A 22,165-nucleotide genomic window follows, 5' to 3' on the forward strand; every position below is an offset into this window, starting at 1 on the left:
TCCAATCTCTGCTATGAGGCTTTGCAGCTCCTTAAGGGTTATCTTCGGTCTCTTTGTTGTCTCTCTGATTAATGCCCTCCTTGCCTGGTCCGTGAGTTTTGGTGGGCGGCGTTCTCTTGACAGGTTTGTTGTGGTGCCATATTCTATCAATTTGTTTATAATGTATTTAATGGTGCTCCGTGGGATGTTCAAAGTTTCAGATATTTTTTTTATAACCCATTCCTGATCTGTACTTCTCCACTACTTTGTCCCTGACCTATTTGGAGAGCTCCTTGGTCTTCATGGTTGCTTGGTGGTGCCCCTTGCTTAGCGGTGTTGCAGACTCTGGGTCCTTTCAGAACAGGTGTATATATACTGAGATCATGTGACACTTAGATTGCATACAGGTGGACTTTATATAACTAATTATGCGACTTCTGAAGGTAATTGTTTGCAGCAGATATTATTTAGGAGCTTATAACAAAGGGGGTGAGTATATTTGGACGTTCCACTTTTCATTTTTTTTCCCCTTAAAAAAATAAACAAGTAATTTTTTTAATTTCACTTCATCAATTTGGACTATTTTGTGTGTGTCCATTACATGAAATAAAAATCGAAATCAATTTAAATTACAGGTCGTCATTCAACAAAATAGGAAAAATGCCTAAAAGGGGTGTGAATACTTTTGCAAGGCACTGTAAAACAGGTCCTTTGACATCATCAGTGTAATATGAAACATTAACGGAGAACATTGGAACAATATTCTCACATGAGAGGGAGAGAGAAAGAGAGAGGAAGGAAGGAAGGGAGAGAGTGAGACCGAGTGGGAAATGAAAAACAGGGAGGGAAGATGAGAACAAAATGTTGATGTGTCAGCCATTAGAGTCCATATAAGTGCATGTGTGCAAAATAATAAATGTCTCACAGTGTGTGTATATTTCAATCTCAGACACACACACACGCACACACACACACGCACACACACACACGCACACACACACACACACACACACACACACGCACACACACACTCCTTATCAGTCATGTTGCTCTTTTTCTACCACTCAGAATCCTTTAGCACACAATCCTTTTCCCTCTGCTTTCACAGAAACACACATTCCTATCCCCCCTGCCAGTCTCTCGGGCTGAGAGAGGAAGAGCTCCCAAATTGGGTGCCTATCAGGGCCTAAAGTGAATGGGAGTCATCCGAGACTGGTGCTACCCTGTCACTTACTCCAGCCATGTTTCACTCATTAGGCTTCTAGCAAGACAACTACTGAGCGGAGTGCTTCCCCCGAAGCTTTTCAACATATCTATTACTTTCTCTCACAGGCATAAAGATGCACACATTGCAGCTGCGAGTAGAGCTGGTGAATCTCTCTCTCTCTCTCTCTCTCTTTTCTTGCTGCTAGAAAGAAGGAAGGAAGAGAGGGAGGGAGGATAGGAGATGAGGGAGGAGAGAAGAGGGGAGAAGCTGAGATGAAGTTAGTCTGGTGGTTTCCATGGTAACCTCTCGTTCTGTCTCCCCCCCCCCCATCTCCCTCTCCATCCCTCTCTTTCCTGTTGACACAGAGGGTCGGTGGTAGTATATCCCAGAGCAGCAGCAGCAGCAGCAGCAGTTGGGATCGATAGGAGAGCATCTGAACTCAATCAACCTATCTGCTTTCTGCTGAGGACAATTCCAAAGGGATGACTGCTCCCATCAGGACTTGAACAACTGCCTCAAAGACCACAGAAGAAGTGGGAGAGTGAACTACTGCCTCCAAGACCACAGAAGAAGATGGATAATGAACTACTAACTCAGTGTTCTGCTATTGCTGTAAGAATAGTCCACAGAGACCAGTGCTAGCATATGCCAACCTGTGCCCTTCCATTAGCCCTTACCACTGCAAATTATATACCAATCCAGCACCAACACATGTTCTACAAATAAAACCTGAAGTGTTCGGTAACACCGTAACAAACTATTCATAAGGCCTTTACAAACTATTCATGAGTCATTTACAAACCATTCATGAGTCATTTACAAACCATTCATGAATCATTTACAAACTATTCATGAGTCATTTACAAACCATTCATGAATCATTTATAAACCATTCATGAGTCATTTATAAGCCATTCATGAGTCATTTACAAACCATTCATGAGTCATTTATAAACCATTCATGAGTCATTTACAAACCATTCATGAGGTATTGATAGTTTATCATTTATTACATCACTACTCCCACATCTGTAAAACTGGGGTTTGAGTTTATTTGTATTTTTACAGGGACAGTGCACATTAATCAACGTTTCAGTAAAAAATATGGTTTTAGCCAGCTGGCTAATTTTCAACCACAGTCCCTGGGCAGGTTATTAAAAACCATTCCAATCACAATACAGACAATCAATGAGCAGTGACCACATGCAGAGCAACAAAGGCCAAGCAACACATAGCAGACAGACAGAGCAACACAGGCCAAGCAACACATAGCAGACAGACAGAGCAACATAGGACAAGCAACGCGCAGACAGACAGAACAACAAAGGCCAAGCAACACATAGTATGCAGACAGACAGAGCAACACAGGCCAAGCAACACATAGCAGACAGACAGAGCAACATAGGACAAGCAACACGTAGTATGCAGACAGACAGAGCAACACAGGACAAGCAACACATATTATGCAGACATAAAGACCAACAAAGGACAAGCAACACGTAGCATGCAGACAGAGAAACACAGGACAGCAACACGTAGTATGCAGACAGAGAAACACAGGACAGCAACACGTAGTATGCAGACAGAGAAACACAGGACAGCAACACGTAGTATGCAGACAGACAGAGAAACATAGGACAAGCAGCAAGTAGCATGCAGACAGAGCAACATAGGACAAGCAGCAAGTAGCAGGCAGACAGAGAAACATAGGACAAGCAGCAAGTAGCATGCAGACAGAGAAACACAGGACAAGCAACACGTAGTATGCAGACAGACAGAGCAACATAGGACAAGCAGCAAGTAGCATGCAGACAGAGCAACATAGGACAAGCAGCAAGTAGCAGGCAGACAGAGAAACATAGGACAAGCAGCAAGTAGCATGCAGACAGAGCAACATAGGACAAGCAGCAAGTAGCATGCAGACAGAGAAACATAGGACAAGCAGCAAGTAGCATGCAGACAGAGAAACATAGGACAAGCAGCAAGTAGCAGGCAGACAGAGAAACATAGGACAAGCAACAAGTAGCATGTATCACGCAGACAGAGAAAGATAAGCAACATTTAGCACGGATACAGACAGAACAATTGCACAAAAAGCAACATAACAAAATCCATAAAAGCAGAAAAGTGTTTCCACACATCACCAGCTACAGACAACACGAAGACAAGCTAGTAAGCTAGTTATTTAGATGTGTACAAGCTAGTAAGCTAGTTATTCAGATGTGTACAAGCTAGCAAGGTAGTTATTTAGATGTGTACTAGCTGGCAAGCTAGTTATTTAGATGTGTACAAGCTAGCAAGCTAGTTATTTAGATGTTTACAAGCTAGCAAGCTAGTTATTTAGATGTGTACAAGCTATCAAGCTAGTTATTTAGATGTGTACTAGCTAGCAAGCTAGTTATTTAGATGTGTACTAGCTAGCAAGCTAGTTATGTAGATGTGTACAAGCTAGCAAACTAGTTATTTAGATGTGTACAAGCTAGCAAGCTAGTTATTCATATGTGTACTAGCTAGCAAGCTAGTTATTTAGATGTGTATGTGGGCAAGCTAGCAAGCTAGTTATTTATATGTGTACTAGCTAGCAAGCTAGTTATTTAGATGTGTACAAGCTAGCAAGCTAGTTATTTATATGTGTACTAGCTAGCAAGCTAGTTATTTAGATGTGTACTAGCTAGCAAGCTAGTTATTTAGTTGTGTACTAGCTGGCAAGCTAGTTATTTAGATGTGTACTAGCTAGCAAGCTAGTTATTTAGTTGTGTACTAGCTAGGAAGCTAGTTATTTAGTTGTGTACAAGCTAGCAAGCTAGTTATTTAGTTGTGTACAAGCTAGCAAGCTAGTTATTTAGTTGTGTATATGTACTTCCTTAAACATTCCGTGTTGTGTGCTTGTTATTTTAATCGGTAGAGCCCAACACTAATACACTGTTGACTGAGGCCTGAGCCCAATGCTAATACACTGTTGACTGAGACCTGAGCCCAATGCTAATACACTGTTGACTGAGGCCTGAGCCCAACGCTAATACACTGTTGACTGAGACCTGAGCCCAACGCTAATACACTGTTGACTGAGGCCTGAGCCCAATGCTAATACACTGTTGACTGAGGCCTGAGCCCAATGCTAATACACTGTTGACTGAGATCTGAGCCCAATGCTAATACACTGTTGACTGAGGCCTGAGCCCAATGCTAATACACTGTTGACTGAGATCTGAGCCCAATGCTAATACAATGTTGACTGAGGCCTGAGCCCAATGCTAATACACTGTTGACTGAGCCCTGAGCCCAATGCTAATACACTGTTGACTGAGGCCTGAGCCCAACGCTAATACACTGTTGACTGAGACCTGAGCCCAACACTAATACACTGTTGACTGAGATCTGAGCCCAATGCTCTGCTCACACACACACACGCACACACACACACACACACACACACACACACACACACACACACACACACACACACACACACACACACACACACACACACACACACACACACACACACACACACACACACACACAACCTGTCTCATTGCTGTATGACCGCCCTGTCATGTGTACGAGGAGAGAACAGGGCTCCAGGAAGACAAGCACTAATTATTGATCTATTTTTTACATTTTTTTTAACAAATCTCCCGGGAATGTTGTGCACGCCTGGCACTGTGATGCAACAGCATCCCTTGTACAGGCTGCCGCTATGGAGGACGGGGCGGATGCAGCGTTTTGAGCGACCCCGGGACCTACACGGCAATAATCGATGAGCCGCTTGCTTGTTTGTCTGTTAATGGCCCATTTAAAGCCCAACCGCCGAGACAAAACACTGCCTGTTTGCTAGAATTGTTTTCGATTGTTGCATTAAATATTTTGTTGTTTCTTCACCTGGCATATATATGACCGATCAATCTGTTTATCCATCTCTCCTTAATGGCCGTGTTCATTTCAGTCCTATAAAGAGATGGGTATAATTGTGATTTTGTGCTTCAAAGAGGACTCTGTGAGAATAATCGTGGAACATCCTGATGAGGTGATGGGCACCTGAGGGGGTTTCATGGATCTAAATCAATTTCAAACCTACTAGCATCTCCTACCTGGGATTTAGATAAAACTCATTTAATCACTTTAAGCTGTAAAGACTCACTCTGTGAATGGTTCCATTGTTTTTAATGGCGGGAATCACCCTGTGGTGTTTTTGGCTTTGCTTCACCAATCACCACCAGACTAGCAAAATTGTACTTTAAAGCAAGCAAGCTATGTTTGCTGAGAGTACAGACATTAAGAGAGAAGGGGAAGAGGTGTTTTGAGGTGGTTGTTTTACAGTCATATAGCATTTTGTTGCATCATTAACATAGTCTACAGTAGAGGCAGTAAAGTACAGGACTTTATGACATTCAGCATCTATTCATATTCAGTATAAAGACACTATGTTCGCTTATTTAAAGGTCCAGTGCAGTCATAAAACATGATTTTCATGTGTTTTATACATATTTGAAAATGATGATAATGCCCTTTTAGTGTAAAAAGCAGTTTGAAAAGAATGCCTGGAATTTCTGCCTGTTTTTTGCAGGATGGAGTTTTGGCCTGCCTGCTTTTATTTTTTAATTTCACCTTTATTTAACCAGGTAGGCCAGTTGAGAACAAGTTCTCATTTACAACTGTGACCTGGCCAAGATAAAGCAAAGCAGTGCGACATAAACAACAACACAGAGTTACACATGGAATAATCAAAAGTACAGTCAATAACACAATAGAAAAAGTATATGTACGGTGTGTGCAAACGAGGTAAGATAAGGGAGGTAAAGGAAATAAATAGGCCATAGTGGCAAAATAATTACAATTTAGCAATTAAACACAGGAGTGATAGAAGTGCAGAAGATGAATGTGCAAGTAGAGATACTGGGGTGCAAAGGAGCCAAAAATAAAAATACATAGAAATAAATTGCAGTATGGGGATGAGGTAGATGGATGGGATGTTAACAGATGGGCTATGTACAGGTGCAGTGATCTGTGAGCTGCTCTGACTTAAAGTTAGTGAGGGAGATATGAGTCTCCAGCTTCAGTGATTTTTGCAATTTGTTCCAGAGAACTGGAAGGAAATGCAGTCAAAGGAGGAGTTGGCTTTGGGGGTGACAAGTGAGATATACCTGCTGGAGTGGGTGCTACGAGTGGGTGCTGCTATGGTGACTAGTGAGCTGAGATAAGGCGGGGCTTTACCTAGCAGAGACTTGTAGATGACCTGGAGCCAGTCGGTTTGGCGACGAGTATGAATCCAGGGTCAGCCAATGAGAACATACAGGTCGCAGTGGTGGGTAGTATATGGGCCTTTGGTGACAAAACGGATGGCACTGTGATAGACTGCATCCAATTCGCTGAGTAGAGTGTTGGGGGCAATTTTGTAAATGACATCGCCAAAGTCAAGGATCGGTAGGATAGTCAGTTTTACGAGGGTATGTTTGGCAGCATGAGTGAAGGATGCTATGTTGCGAAATAGGAAGCCAATTCTAGATTTAATTTTGGATTGGAGATGCTTAATGTGAGTCTGGAAGGAGAGTTTACAGTTTAACCAGACACCTAGGTATTTGTTGTCCACATATTCTAAGTCAGAACAGTCCAGAGTAGTGATGTTGGACGGGCGGGCAGGTGCGGGCAGCGATCGGTTGAAGAGCATGCATTTAGTTTAACTTGCATAAAGAGCAGTTGGAGGCCACGGAAGGAGAGTTGTATGGCATTGAAGCTCGTTTGGAGGTTTGTGAACACAGTGTCCAAAGAAGGGTCCGAAGTATACAGAATGGTGTCGTCTGCATAGAGGTGGGATCAGAGAATCACCAGGAGCAAGAGTGACATCATTGATGATGTATACAGAGAAAAGAGTCGGCCCGAGAATTGAACCCTGTGGCACCCCCATAGAGCCTGCCAGAGGTCCGGACAACAGGCCCTCCGATTTGACACACTGAACTCTATCTTTGAAGTAGTTGGTGAACCAGGCGAGGCAATCATTTGAGAGACCTAGGCTGTTGAGTCTGCCGATAAGAATGTGATGATTGACAGAGTTGAAAGCCTTGGTCAGGTCGATGAATACAGCTGCACAGTATTGTCTCTTCTCGATGGCGGTTATGATATTGTTTAGGACCTTGATCTTGGCTGAGGTCCACCCATGACCACCTCTGAAACCAGATTGCATAGCGGAGAAGGTACAGTGGAATTCAAAATGGTTGGTGACTTGGCTTTCAAAGACCTTAGAAAGGCAGGGTAGGATATATATAGGTCTGTAGCAGTTTGGGTATAGAGTGTCTTCCTCTTTGAAGAGGGGGATGACCGCGGCAGCTTTTCAATCTTTGGGGATCTCAGACAATAAGAAAGAGAGGTTGAACAGGCTAGTAAAAGGGGTTGGAACAATTTTGGCGGATAATTTTAGATAATTTTATCTGGACCAGATAGTCTAGCCCGGCTTTAGTTATTAGAGCAATAACAAAGAGAGTTCCAAACCTCTCTGCCAATAACCTCTCTGCCAGTTTTCTCTTCCCCACTCAGAACGCTCCCAGACAATCTTAGCAAAATTATCGCTTGAGAAATAGCTCTTTACTAAGAAGCTATTTTGTATATTTGTGACAATTGTAATTGAAAACAATCACAGTAAGGTACCTATGTTACCTAGAAATGATTTGATATTGAGATAAACAGCAGCATTGTAAGTTTAATGTATTCCTTAACCTTAACATTCCAAGGTAACATTCCAAGGTAACATTCCAAGGTAACATTCCAAGTCATAACCTTTTTACAGAAGTTTCTCTTGAACAGCTTACGGTAGAAATACAAGTAACTTATTCAACTTCACATTAACATTTAACATTTAAGTCATTTAGCAGACGCTCTTATATTGTTACCTCTCAACGTGTTATCTAACAATGACATTCCACGGAAGCCTTTCTATAATGAGTAAATCACCTTTAAAACCCTGACCTTGAATATGAGTTTGGGATTGTTTTGGGAGATATGATTATTGTAGGTAAAATAGAATAAGATGCTTATGTTTGAATGGCATTTTTTTGATAGTAATCTTCTATTTTAGACCAGGAGGAGAAATGGACTGAGAGGTGGGTATGAAACACCAACACACACGGGTTCATACACAGCCGTTCACACACACACACAAACATACACTTGCTCATACACATCATTTCTCACAGACACAGACACTCACCAGAAGTTTCTGAAGGGAGTGTTGATTTGGAAGAGCCTCCTGTCTGTATCTTTAACGTTAGTAGCAGTCAGGTCGATCAGGGAAATACCCAGGCCAGCTCTGAAGTCCTGTAGAACAGATACACCATGTCAGATCAAACATAAAGTAAGACAGGCTATGACACTAGGAGGCAACGTGCATGATGGGGAAACAGAGGCGAGAGAGAGAGAGAGAGAGAGAGAGGATGGGAGGTCATAGGTCATTCACATGGAAGTCACTCACTGACACAAAACAAGTAATTCAACAGATACATGTATTGACCACAGTGATGAACTGGTCACCGTGTTGCCGTGCTTCATTCTCTGTCATTTTGCTTCCCGTCTTCATCGAGTTTCCGCCTCGTTTTACCGTGAACGCAGTCTCCGCCAACGCAGGAACGCAGTCTCCGCCAACGCAGGAACGCAGTCTCCGCCAACGCAGGAACGCAGTCTCCGCTAACGCAGGAACGCAGTCTCCACCAACGCAGGAACGCAGTCTCCGCTAACGCAGGAATGCAGTCTCCGCTAACGCAGGAACGCAGTCTCCGCCAACGCAGGAAGGCAGTCTCCGCTAACGCAGGAACGCAGTCTCCGCCAACGCAGGAACGCAGTCTCCGCCAACGCAGGAACGCAGTCTCCGCTAACGCAGGAACGCAGTCTCCGCCAACGCAGGAACGCAGTCTCCGCTAACGCAGGAACGCAGTCTCCGCTAACGCAGGAACGCAGCCTTTTTAATTTAACCCTTGTGTAGTCTTAACATTCTGTATACCCCCCTTGTCCTAAGGGTCAAAAATGACCCGCCTTCACTAAACCCCTAAAATAAAGCAGCTTAATTGAATTTTAAATCACAAACGTTGTGAATATCTGGGCTTTCCCTTTTCACAAGGCAGAAAGACTGCGTTTAAATCAGTGGACACCACTCATTTTTATTACAATACATTTGTCACAATTGTTTTCTTTACTAAAGTAGAGGTTTATTATTATTATGATTAGTATGGTTGTTATTGTGGCTAAAGGTACTGCGTAAGTGTAAAACATGTTTTTAGGAAGATATAGCAAAGTAGCAGAAATGTGCAGAAAGTAGTTTTGAATGCATTTTATTGAAGGGAAACAATAACAATGTTGAACTTTTTTGGGGCGACACAGTGATATATTCTTATATACTGTACAATGAGGAATTCAACTACAACATACTAGTCTTCTCCCATTTTTTTCACTATTGCCCTCAAACACAAGGTGTATAAACAACAACAATAAATAAGAATTAAATAAGATAATAGATACAAAACAAAAACGTAAAGAACATAAATCAATCAACTGTAAGTAGGACAGTATGCAAGTGTGTGTGCATGGACTTTGCAGATGTATTTTTACATAGTATTTGTTTTATACAATCCTTCTTTGGGGGGCAGAATTGGTATCTCCTCCTCTTGCCTGCCCCACCTGCAGCCTCAGGTGGATCAGGACAAGATTCAGCCCCCTGAACAGCTTTCACAACCGCTGCAGATGCTGCTGTGTGGGGGAGGAACTCCCTTCTTTGAATGTGTGGGGTTACAAGTGCCTTTCCCAGCTGCTCCAGGAACACCCTCCTCTTGTTCTGCTTATCAGGCATCCAGGTAGGGTTGATCTTGTCCCATATCACGAAGGCATTGTATGAGGACACATCAATGATGTTTTGAAAGATGACCGGTGGCCAGTGGGTAATCATCCTCCTGCAGTTATAAGTTCCAATCACCTTGTCCAGGTTGTCCGTGCCTCCTTTGTTGTGGTTGTAGTCCAGAATGATGTCTGGCTTCCTGTCCTCATGATCTCTGATCTCAGCCGTTTTGTGACGTATGCTCAGGAGGACCAAATTCTTGTTCCTCTTTGGGAGGTTAGAAACTAGAGTGGGGGTGGGGGTGAAGGCATACTTTGATGAGAAGACCTCCCCCTCGTCTGCTGGCTGAGTTCAATCAGTAACACACATAATCTCAATTTCTCATTGTGTGTGTGTGTGTGTGTGTGTGTGTGTGTGTGTGTGTGTGTGTGTGTGTGTGGTTTTTGTGGTGTGTAAATTATATCATAACAGCCGGGTGAAAAATGACCCTAAGACAATCTTTGTACTCTGGTGGTGTCCAGCTTTCATGGAAATATGAACAAAGGCGATGTTTCATGTTGGGGGTCACTCTAGGAAAAGCATTCAAATTTCAAGTTTAAAAAATATCCTTTAAGGGGTTTTCTCTGCTGTTAAACATAGTGGTGGGTCATTTCTGACCCTTAAGACAACACAAGGGGTATTAAATCTCACTGTAACGCTGAATTTCCTCTATACGGATTGAATAAAGACCTAAAATAGACTATTGATGCATAAATGTACCTGGGGGAGAAGGAGCTTGTTTTATAATAACCCCATAGCCGCAAGGGACCTTAGATTAAGGACCCTCCTCTCAGCCCCTCCACTCAGACCCTCCTCTCAGTCCCTCCACTCAGCCCCTCCTCTCAGCCCCTCCTCTCAGCCCCTCCACTCAGCCCCTCCACTCAGCCCCTCCAGTCCCTCCACTCAGCCCCTCCTCTCAGTCCCTCCAGTCCCTCCTCTCAGCCCCTCCACTCAGACCCTCCTCTCAGTCCCTCCACTCAGCCCCTCCTCTCAGACCCTCCTCTCAGTCCCTCCACTCAGTCCCTCCACTCAGCCCCTCCACTCAGCCCCTCCTCTCAGCCCCTCCTCTCAGTCCCTCCACTCAGCCCCTCCTCTCAGCCCCTCCACTCAGACCCTCCTCTCAGTCCCTCCACTCAGCCCCTCCTCTCAGTCCCTCCACTCAGCCCCTCCTCTCAGACCCTCCTCTCAGTCCCTCCACTCAGACCCTCCTCTCAGTCCCTCCACTCAGCCCCTCCTCTCAGTCCCTCCACTCAGCCCCTCCTCTCAGCCCCTCCTCTCAGTCCCTCCACTCAGCCCGGCCTCTCAGTCCCTCCACTCAGCCCCTCCCTCAGCCCCTCCTCTCAGTCCCTCCCTCAGCCCTCCCTCAGCCCCTCCTCTCAGTCCCTCCACTCAGCCCCTCCTCTCAGTCCCTCCACTCAGCCCCTCCACTCAGCCCTCAGCCCCTCAGCCCCTCTCAGCCCCTCCACTCAGCCCCTCCTCTCAGCCCCTCCACTCAGCCCCTCCTCTCAGCCCTTCCTCTCAGCCCCTCCTCTCAGCCCCTCCTCTCAGCCCCTCCTCCAGGTAGAATAGAACATCATAATGGATATGAATCTCATCTCATTAGAACTAAATCGGGCCTCTCCTACGAGTGTCATTCGGTCTAATAAACAAACAGAGTACAGGCCACATGCCCTATTTCCCAGGGGCCTTTGCACAGAGACACATGAGAATGACATAGTAAAATGTGTGAGAAGAAGAGTCTGAAGAAGTGGCTGAAAGATGTCCACGCATTGTTTAAATGCACCTTTCCTCTTGTGTGTGTGTCTGTGTGTGTGTGTGTGTCTGTGTGAATGCGTGTAAGTGTGTATGTTTGTCTGTGTGTGTGTGTCTGTCTGCCCGCCAGTAGTAGCAGAGTGGGATGCTAAACTAACGCAGGCTGTCTCCTCCTTCTCCTGCACTCAAAAGGGCTGAGGAGACGCTTTCTCATCGCCCCCAGACAGAGAGGGAGAGGAACAGATGAGAAAATGAGAGAGAGCAAAGTAGGAAGATATACAGGAGAGAGAGAAGAGGGAGGAAGGCAGAGATAGAAGAGAGAGAAAGACAGAGAGAGAAGAGAGAGGAAGAGGGAGGAAGACAGAGAGCGAAGAGGGAGGAAGAGGGAGGAAGACAGAGAGCAAAGAGGGAGGAAGAGGGAGGAAGACAGAGAGCGAAGAGGGTGGAAGAGGGAGGAAGACAGAGAGCGAAGAGGGAGGAAGACAGAGATAGAAGAGAGAGAAAGACAGAGAGAGAAGAGAGAGGAAGACAGAGAGCGAAGAGGGGGGAAGAGGGAGGAAGACAGAGAGCGAAGAGGGGGGAAGAGGGAGGAAGACAGAGAGCGAAGAGGGGGGAAGAGGGAGGAAGACAGAGAGCGAAGAGGGAGGAACAGAGAAAGACGAGACAGGAAGACAGAGAGAGAGAGAATAAAAATGCCCCTCCACAATACATCATAACAGTGAATTGAAAACCGCTGCAGTGGCACCAAACATAAAACTATGTCAACCTGGCCTGTTATCATAAGAACAGTTCATCACCACAGACACAGTTTACTCTCATTACCGCAAACAAAGAGGGGAAATTAATTGACACCATCTTTGTTGATTAGGCACTTTTCACGAATGAGAGGGAGAGAGGAAACGAGAGAGGGAGAAAGGAAACGAGAGAGGGAGAGAGGAAACGAGAGAGGGAGAGAGGAAACGAGAGAGGGAGAGAGGAAACGAGAGAGGGAGAGAGGAAACGAGAGGGAGAAAGGCCTCTGAATAATGATGCGTAATTACACAGTTGTGAGACATTAGGAGATATATATATATATAAATATAAATATATATATAGAGAGAGAGAGTGAGACACACAGAGAGACAGTGAGAGAAAGAGAGAGCAAGAGGATGGAAAGAGAGAAAGGGAGACAGAGAGAGAGAGAGAGAAAGCAAGAGAGAGAGAGAGACTACTTTATCACTGACATCATCCCAGAATCTCTCAGAGTCAGCCCCCTATCAGACCACAGCATAATTACAGTCTACTTGAACAGAGCAATACTCAATCATGAGGCATCAAAGCCAAAAGGAACTAATATTAAGAAATGCTATAGATGGAAGGAAAGTAGTTTGTAAATGTACCAAAAAACAATTAGGCAACAAAAAATTCAATCCCTTTTAGACAACTTCCTGGACAAAATGTTGAACTGTAATAGTGAAGGTGCAAACTTGGCAGTAGAAAATCTAAACAGAATATTTGACCTAACACCCTCCCTATGAAATCAAAAAATCTCAAATAGAAAAACCAAAGAAAATGAACAACAATGACAAATGGATTGATGAAGAATGCAAAAATCCAAGAAAGAAATTGAGAAACAAGTCCAATCAAAAACATAGAGACAAGACAAACCTGAGTCTACGCCTTCACTGTGGTGAATCACTAAAACAATAAAGAAATACACTACGGAACAAGAAGGAACAACATGTCAGAAATCAGCTCAATGTAATTGAAGAATCCATAGAATCTAACCACTTCTGGGAAAATTGGAAAACTCTAAACAAACAACAACATGAAGAGTTATCTATCCAAAACAGAGATGTATAGGTAAACCACTTCTCCAATATTGTTGGCTCTATAACAAAGAACAAACAGCAAAAACATATACATGATCAAATACTAATCTTAGAATCAACTATTAAAGATGACCAGAACCCACTGGATTCACCAATTACCTTGAATGAACTACAGGACAAAATAAAAACCATTCAACCCAGAAAGGCCTGTGGTGTTGATGGTATCCTGAATGAAATGATTAAATATACAGACAACATATTCCAATTGGCTATACTAAAACTCTTTAACATCATCCTCAGCTCTGGCATCTTCCCCAATATTTGGAACCAAGGACTGATCACCCCAATCCACAAAAGTGGAGAGAAATTTGACCCCAAATACTACCGTGGGATATGTGTCAACAGCAACCTTAGGAGAATCCTCTGCAATATCATTAACTTCTTGAGTGTAGGGGGCAGGATTTTTGTTTTTGGCTAAAAAACGTACCCATTTGAAACTGCCTATTTCTCAGGCCCAGAAACTAGAATATGCATATAATTGTCAGATTAGGATAGAAAACACTCTAAAGTTTCCAAAACTGTCAAAATATTGTCTGTGAGTATAACATAACAGATATTGCAGGCGAAAACCTGAGGAAAATCCAACCAGGAAGTGCTGTTTTTCCTTAAAGCTCTGTTCCATTGGATGCCTTGCCTCCCTCCATTTAAAGGGATATCAACCAGATTCATTTTCCTATGGCTTCCACATGTTGTGAATAGTCTTCAGACATAGTTTCAGGCTTTTATTTTGAAAAATGAGCGAGAAAGAAAACATTGCGTCAGTGGATAGCTGGGTGTTCGCAGAGTTTTGCTTGCGCAACAGTGTGGGGCAGCCATTGTCTCTCCCTCTCCTATTGAAAAAGCGACAGTCCTGGTTGATATGTTATCGATTATATATTGTAAAAACAACCTGAGGATTGATTATAAAAAACGTTTGACATGTTTCTACGAACTTTACGGATACTATTTGGAATTGTCGTATGCGATGTCGTGACCGCTCGAGCCTGTGGATTTTCTGAACATAACCTCCAAACAAATGGAGGTATATTGGATATAAAAATAATCTTTGTGGAACAAAAGGAACATTTATTGTGTAACTGGGAGTCTCGTGAGTGCAAACATCATTAAAGGTAAGCGATTTAATCTATTGCTTTTCTGACTTTCGTGACCAATCTACTTGGCAGCTAGGTGTTTGTAATGTTTAGTCTACTGAGAGAGATGTTCTTACATAAACGCTTGTTACGCGAAAAGCTGTATTGCAATCTGACACGGCAGGTGGATTAACAACAAGCTAAGCTGTGTTTTGCTCTATTGCACTTGTGATTTCATGAAAATTAAATATGTTTAGTAATTTAATTTGAATTTGGCGCGCTGCAATTCAGCGGGTGTTGATGAAAAGGATCCCGCTAACGGTGCGTCAAGAAGTTAACAGCAGACTCGTACATTTCCTCAGTGAAAACAATGTACTGAGCAAATGTGAAATTAGCTTTTTAAAAAATTATTGTACGACAGACCACGTATTTACCCTGCAAACAAACAAACAAACAAACCAAAACAAAGGCAAAGTCTTACCATGCTTTGTTGATTTCAAAAAAGCAATAGTGGTGTTGGGAAAGTGGTGTTGGGGGAAAAACATACGACATTGCAAAACCCATGTACACAAACAACAAGCGTGTGGCAAAAAGCATACACATGTATTCCCACAGGGATGCAGCTTAAGCCCCACCCTCTTCAACATATATATCAATGAATTGGAGAGGGCACTTGAAAAGTCTGCAGCACAAGGCCTCACCCTACTAGAATCTGAAGTCAAATGTCTGCTGTTTGCTGATGATCTGATGCTTCTGTCACCAACCAAGGAGAGCCTACAGCAGCACTTAGATCTTCTGCACAGATTCTGTCAGACCTGGGCCCTGACAGTAAATCTCAGTAAGACCAAAATAATGGTGTTCCAAAAAAGGTCCAGTCGCCAGGACCACAAATACAAATTCCATCTAGACACCGTTGCCCTAGAGCACACAAACAACTATACATACCTTGGCCTAAACACAGGTAACTTCCACAAATCTGTGAACAATCTGAGAGTCAAGGCAAGGAGGGCCTTCTATGCCATCAAAAGGAACATAACATTTGACATACCAATTGGGATCTGGCTAAAAATACTTGAATCAGTCATAGAGCCCATTCCCCTTTATGTTTGTGAGGTCTGGGGTCCACTCACCAACCAAGAATTCACTAAATGGGACAAACACCAAATTGATAAATTGAAAAAAAAAAAATCTTCCTCCCGGGGAAGGACTGCCCGTTCCATGATCTCGCCATCACGGTTGACAACTCCATTGTGTCCTCCTCCCAGAGCGCTAAGAACCTTGGCGTGATCCTGGACAACACCCTGTCGTTCTCAACTAACATCAAGGCGGTGGCCCGTTCTTGTAGGTTCATGCTCTACAACATCCGCAGAGTATGACCCTGCCTCACACAGGAAGCAGCGCAGGTCCTAATCCAGGCACTTGTCATCACCCGTCTGGATTACTGCAACTCGCTGTTGGCTGGGCTCCCTGCCTGTGCCATTAAACCCCTACAACTCATCCAGAACGCCGCAGCCCGTCTGGTGTTCAACCTTCCCAAGTTCTCTCACGTCACCCCGCTCCTCCGCTCTCTCCACTGGCTTCCAGTTGAAGCTCGCATCCGCTACAAGACCATGGTGCTTGCCTACGGAGCTGTGAGGGGAACGGCACCTCAGTACCTCCAGGCTCTGATCAGGCCCTACACCCAAACAAGGGCACTGCGTTCATCCACCTCTGGCCTGCTCGCCTCCCTACCACTGAGGAAGTACAGTTCCCGCGCAGCCCAGTCAAAACTGTTCGCTGCTCTGGCCCCCCAATGGTGGAACAAACTCCCTCACGACGCCAGGACAGCGGAGTCAATCACCACCTTCCGGAGACACCTGAAACCCCACCTCTTTCAGGAATACCTAGGATAGGATAAAGTAATCCTTCTCACCCCCCCTTAAAAGATTTAGATGCACTATTGTAAAGTGGCTGTTCCACTGGATGTCTTAAGGTGAACGAACCAATTTGTAAGTCGCTCTGGATAAGAGCGTCTGCTAAATGACTTAAATGTAAATGTAAAAAAATATCCTCAGTGTACAATGTACACCCAATAATGCATGCAGAGCAGAATTAGGCTGATACCCGCTAATTATCAAAAACCTCTAAAGAGACGTCAAATTCTACAACCACCTAAAAGGAAGTGATTCCCAAACCTTGCATAACAAAACCATCACCTACAGAGAGATGAACCTGGAGAATAGTCTCCTTAGCAAGCTGGTCCTGGAGCTCTGTTCACAAACACAAACACACCCCACAGGGCCTCAGGATAGCAACACAATTAGACCCAACCAAATCATGAGAAAATAAAACGATAATTATTTCCAATGTGTCAAGTAATTAACAAAAAAACTGAGAGTTCACAGTGGCAGAATACCTGACCACTGTGACTGACCCAAACTTAAGGAAAGCTTTGACTATGTCCAGACTCAGTGAGCATAGCCTTGCTATTGAGAAAGGCCGCCGTAGGCAGACCTGGCTCTCAAGAGAAGACAGGCTATGTGCACACTGCCCACAATATGAGGTGGAAACTGAGCTGCACTTCCTAACCTCCTGCCCAATGTATGACCATATTAGAGACACATATTTCCTTCAGATTACACAGACCCACAAATATATTTTTTTTAAATCAAATTTTGATCAACTCACATATTTATTGGGTGAAATACCACACAGTAACATTTGTGACCTGTTGCCACAAGAAAAGGGCAACCAGTGAAGAACAAACACCATTGTAAATACAACCTATTTTTATGCTTATTTATTTTCCCTTTCGTACTTGAACTATTTTCACAACATCACAACACTGTATATATACACATAATATGACATTTGAAACGTCTTTATTCTTTAGGAACTTTTGTAAGTGTAATGTTTACTGTTAATTTTGATTGTTTATTTCACTTTTGTTTATTATCTATTTAACTTGCTTTGGCAATGTAAACATACGTTTCCCTTAAATTGAATTGAATTGAGAGAGGGAGTATTGAGACATGGCAGAAAGAAGAAGAAAGAAGGAAGAAGTGAGAGAGAAAACAAAAGCCAATATCGCAACAACACAGTTCTTAAATAATCTGAGTGATCTGATTGGATGACAGGTGATGGAAGGGTGCCTTACGCCAAGGTTCTACTTTCCATTTACGACAGTGTGCATTGAGCTGTGAATGCAGCATCTATCTCCCTCTTCCCCATTGTAGTGCTACATTGAACTCTGCTACAAAGTACCTGGGCAACTTCATCTGAAGAGTGGTCAATTGCCCTCATGGATAATTTACAGAGTTGCAAACGAGGACAGCTCTATATGAAGTGTGTGTGTGTATATATGTGTGTGTGTGTGTACAGTAAATGTGTCTTCGTAGCTGTATGTGATTCTTTCTGCGTGCCTATACTGTACATGTCTGTGTCATTGTGTGTGTGTGTGTCGGTGTGTGTCGCCCATCTAATGGCCCTCATCCCTCTCAACAGCCAATTACAGATATGGCTGTTAGGATCCGGCCCGGCTGCTAGTTACCTTGCCAGTATGTGCTGTGGCCTCCTGCCCTGTCCAATTAAATCACCAGGGAGTGAGGGAGGGGTGGAAGAAGGGGTGGAGGGAGGTGAAGGAACATTCTGGCATTAGAGATAAAAATGACTCCCCCAATTACAATAGCTGAGAGCCGCGGGGCAATCATGATGCAGAGAGAGGAGAAGAGTTAGGGTTAGGGTTAGAGACTGCACCGGGCGGTGCAATGATGATACAATAGAGGAGTAGGGTTAGATAGAGAGAGCACTGGGCGGTGCAATGATGACGCAGAGAGAGGAGAAGAGTTAGGGTTAGGGTTAGAGACTGCACCGGGCGGTGCCATGATGATGCAGAGAGAGGAGAAGAGTTTGGGTTAGGGTTAGAGACTGCACCGGGCGGTGCAATGATGATGCAGAGAGAGGAGAAGAGTTAGGGTTAGGGTTAGAGACTGCACCGGGCGGTGCCATGATGATGCAGAGAGAGGAGAAGAGTTTGGGTTAGGGTTAGAGACTGCACCGGGCGGTGCCATGATGATGCAGAGAGAGGAGAAGAGTTTGGGTTAGGGTTAGAGACTGCACCGGGCGGTGCAATGATGATACAATAGAGGAGTAGGGTTAGATAGAGAGAGCACTGGCCGGTGCAATGATGACGCAGAGAGAGGGTTAGAGAGATCACCGGGTGGAGCAATGATGATGCAGAGAAAGGGTAAGAGAGAGCACCGGGCGGTACAATGATGATTCAGAGAGAGGAGTAGGGTTAGGGTTAGAGAGATCAATGATGATGCAGAGAGAGGAGTAGGGTTAGAGAGAGCACTGGGCGGTGCAATGATGATCCAGAGAGAGGGTTAGGGTTAGAGAGATCACCGGGCGGTGCAATGATGATGCAGAGAGAGGGTTAAGGTTAGAGAGAGCACTGGGCGGTGCAGGGATAATGCAGAGAGAGGGTTAAGGTTAGAGAGAGCACCGGGCGGTGCAGGGATGATATCGGAGAGAGGGTTAAGGTTAGAGAGAGCACTGGGCGGTGCAGGGATAATGCAGAGAGAGGGTTAATGTTAGAGAGAGCACTGGGTGGTGCAGGGATGATGCAGAGAGAGGGTTAAGGTTAGAGAGAGCACCGGGCGGTGCAATGATGATGCAGAGAGAGGGTTAAGGTTAGAGAGAGCACCGGGCGGTGCAATGATGATTCAGAGAAAGGGTTAGGGTTAGAGAGATCACCGGGCGGTGCAATGATGATGCAGAGAGAGGGTTAAGGTTAGAGAGAGCACTGGGCGGTGCAGGGATGATGCAGAGAGAGGGTTAAGGTTAAAGAGAGCACTGGGCGGTGCAATTACTAATACAACATGATGGTTTACTAATACAACATGATGGTTTACTAATACAACATGATGGTTCCCTAATACAACATGATGGTTTACTAATACAACATGATGGTTTACTAATACAACATGATGTTTTACTAATACAACATGATGGTTTACTAATACAACATGATGGTTCCCTAATACAACATGATGGTTCAATAATACAACATGATGGTTTACTAATACAACATGATGGTTTACTAATACAACATGATGGTTTACTAATACAACATTATGGTTTACTAATACAACATGATGGTTTACTAACACAACATGATGGTTCCCTAACACAACACATCTGTCCATCTCACCTTCTACCCCTCCCCTTCCCTATCTTCTCCCCTTTCACTCACACACTCCCCCTTATATACAGAGCCTTCAGAAAGTATTCATACCCCTCGACTTATTCCACATTTTGTTGTGTTAGTCTGAATTCAAAATCATTCATTTTTTTCCCTCACCTGTTTATACACAATACAGGGATGCAAACTGCTGAGGGCCCAAAAATATTACACTTTTTCTTTTTTTGCACTGAAACATGTCAAATAAATCCCTGCTAGGGGGAAATGCAAGTTTAAACTAATTAAACAACAAAGAGTATGATCTACATGATCAGTCTCTGTGTGCAAAATAAAAAGTGGTTACTGTGAACCCAACTCACAGCTAAAAAAAAAATGTTTTTAGCATTTCAATGTTATTTGTTGCCTAGACTTTACTGCAAATGAAACTCAACTCTTGAGAAAAAATAATACAGTAATATTGCAGTTAGCCATGACAGCCTTTATAATAGAACGCTTGGGACCACACACATCTAAATATTTAACTTGGGGGAAAAAATGTTTTAGTAGAAATAGAATGAAACAAACAGGCATTGTATTGTTGCTCTATTAGAGTGGCCACTACAGTAGACATCCATCAAGTGCACGATGCTACATGGGTGTAAAAATAACATTCACTGAGTAGAAACATTATAATATACCCCTCTCACACACACACACGCACGCACGCACGCACGCACGCACGCACACACACACACACACACACACACACACACACACACACACACGTTACTGTCAATTTCAACACAACTAAAACAAAAATCTTTGGGCTACACTGCACATTATTACATTGTACACGTTCTGCCTGTGGACATCTGTTCTACAATGTGCCAGCAGAGCATGAGACCCTTTGTTGGCATAATTGATCTCTTTCAGGCAGAGAGTAACACCTGGCATACCCCTTTTTATCCACTGTATTGAAGAAGAGAGAAAGATTGAAAGTGTGTGGTGTTCCTTTCACCTCTATAGAGGCATCCCGTTTAAACCAGACCCAGCTCCATCTCTACTTCATCCCTGAATCCACTTGTTTAATTAACAAGCAACACCTCATTTCCACCTAATTCTCTCATTCTGAAAAATAACCACATACTGTAGAGTAAAAAACATTAGTTCATAGATAGTAGTTAGTTTGTTAGCTAGTTAACTAGTGAACATTTCACACAGATTGCCAACTAACGAGTTACCAGACCAGTTAATACTATAGTGAATTGGTAAAGTTAGTAAAGTTAGCTTCATCTGATGTTGTAATGTTAGCTAGCTAACGTTAACTGTCTGACTTTATTAGCCAGCTAATTATCAAAAGATAAACTCAATTATTGGATCAGCTAAGTTGGCTAATGTTGCTCAACATTTCTCTGGCTAGCTAACGCAGAATTCGATCTAGCTAGCAAGATACTTAACAATGCTAACACTTTCTCCCTCACCTCAAACTTTCCAAATACCAGTTGTTTTTCGGTTACAGCTCATGCAATACATCTTCTCACCCCTGTGAACTGTAACTGTAACTGGGCTTCTCACAGAACATTCACTGTCTTCTTGGTAAGCAACTCCAGTCTAGATTTGTTTTAGGTGAATTCATCTCCCAGAGTCTGGTGGAAAAGCAGACTGAAACACATTTTGTTTCTTGAGGATTTTGCCAGTGCTTCAGTTCTCTCGCTCCTCACTCCCCAGTCCTTAATGATGACAAGCATACCCATAACATGTTGCAGCCACCACTATGCGTGAACATATGGAGAGTAGTACTCAGTAATGTGTTGTATTGGATTTGCCCCAAACATAACACTTTACATTCAGGACAAAAAATGGATTGCTTTGCCACATTATTTGCAATTTTACTTTAGTGCCTCGTAGCAAACAGGATGCATGTTTTGGAATATTTGTATTCTGTACAGTCTTCCTTTTCACTCTGTCATTTAGGTTATTATTGTGGAGTAACTACAATGTTGTTGATCCATCCTCAGTTTTCTCCTATAACAGCTATTAAACTCTGTAACTGTTTTAAAGTCACCATTGGCCTCATAGTGAAATCCCTGAGTGGTTTCCTTCCTCTCCGGCAACTGAGTTAGGAAGGACTCCTGTATCGTTGTACTGACTGGCTGTCCCGATACGCCATTCAAAGTATCATTTATAACTCCACCATGCTCAACAGGATATTCAATGTCTGCTTCTTTAATTTATTTATTTTTTTACACCTCTACCAATAGGTGCCATTCT

General features: G+C 43.6%; 1 protein-coding gene across 2 annotated transcripts in view; it reads right to left on the reverse strand.

Annotated features, from left to right (window-relative positions):
* The window catches only part of arap2 (ArfGAP with RhoGAP domain, ankyrin repeat and PH domain 2), a 262,145-nt gene that overhangs the window by 159,913 nt on the left and 80,067 nt on the right, over positions 1–22,165 (reverse strand). For both annotated transcript variants that reach the window (XM_065021967.1, XM_065021968.1), the window contains exon 10: positions 8,388–8,494. In XM_065021967.1, the coding sequence (XP_064878039.1) occupies positions 8,388–8,494 (107 nt within the window). The remainder of the gene's footprint in view (positions 1–8,387; positions 8,495–22,165) is intronic.

Source organism: Oncorhynchus nerka, linkage group LG8 (genome assembly GCF_034236695.1).
Source record: "Oncorhynchus nerka isolate Pitt River linkage group LG8, Oner_Uvic_2.0, whole genome shotgun sequence".
Lineage (NCBI taxonomy): Eukaryota > Metazoa > Chordata > Actinopteri > Salmoniformes > Salmonidae > Oncorhynchus > Oncorhynchus nerka.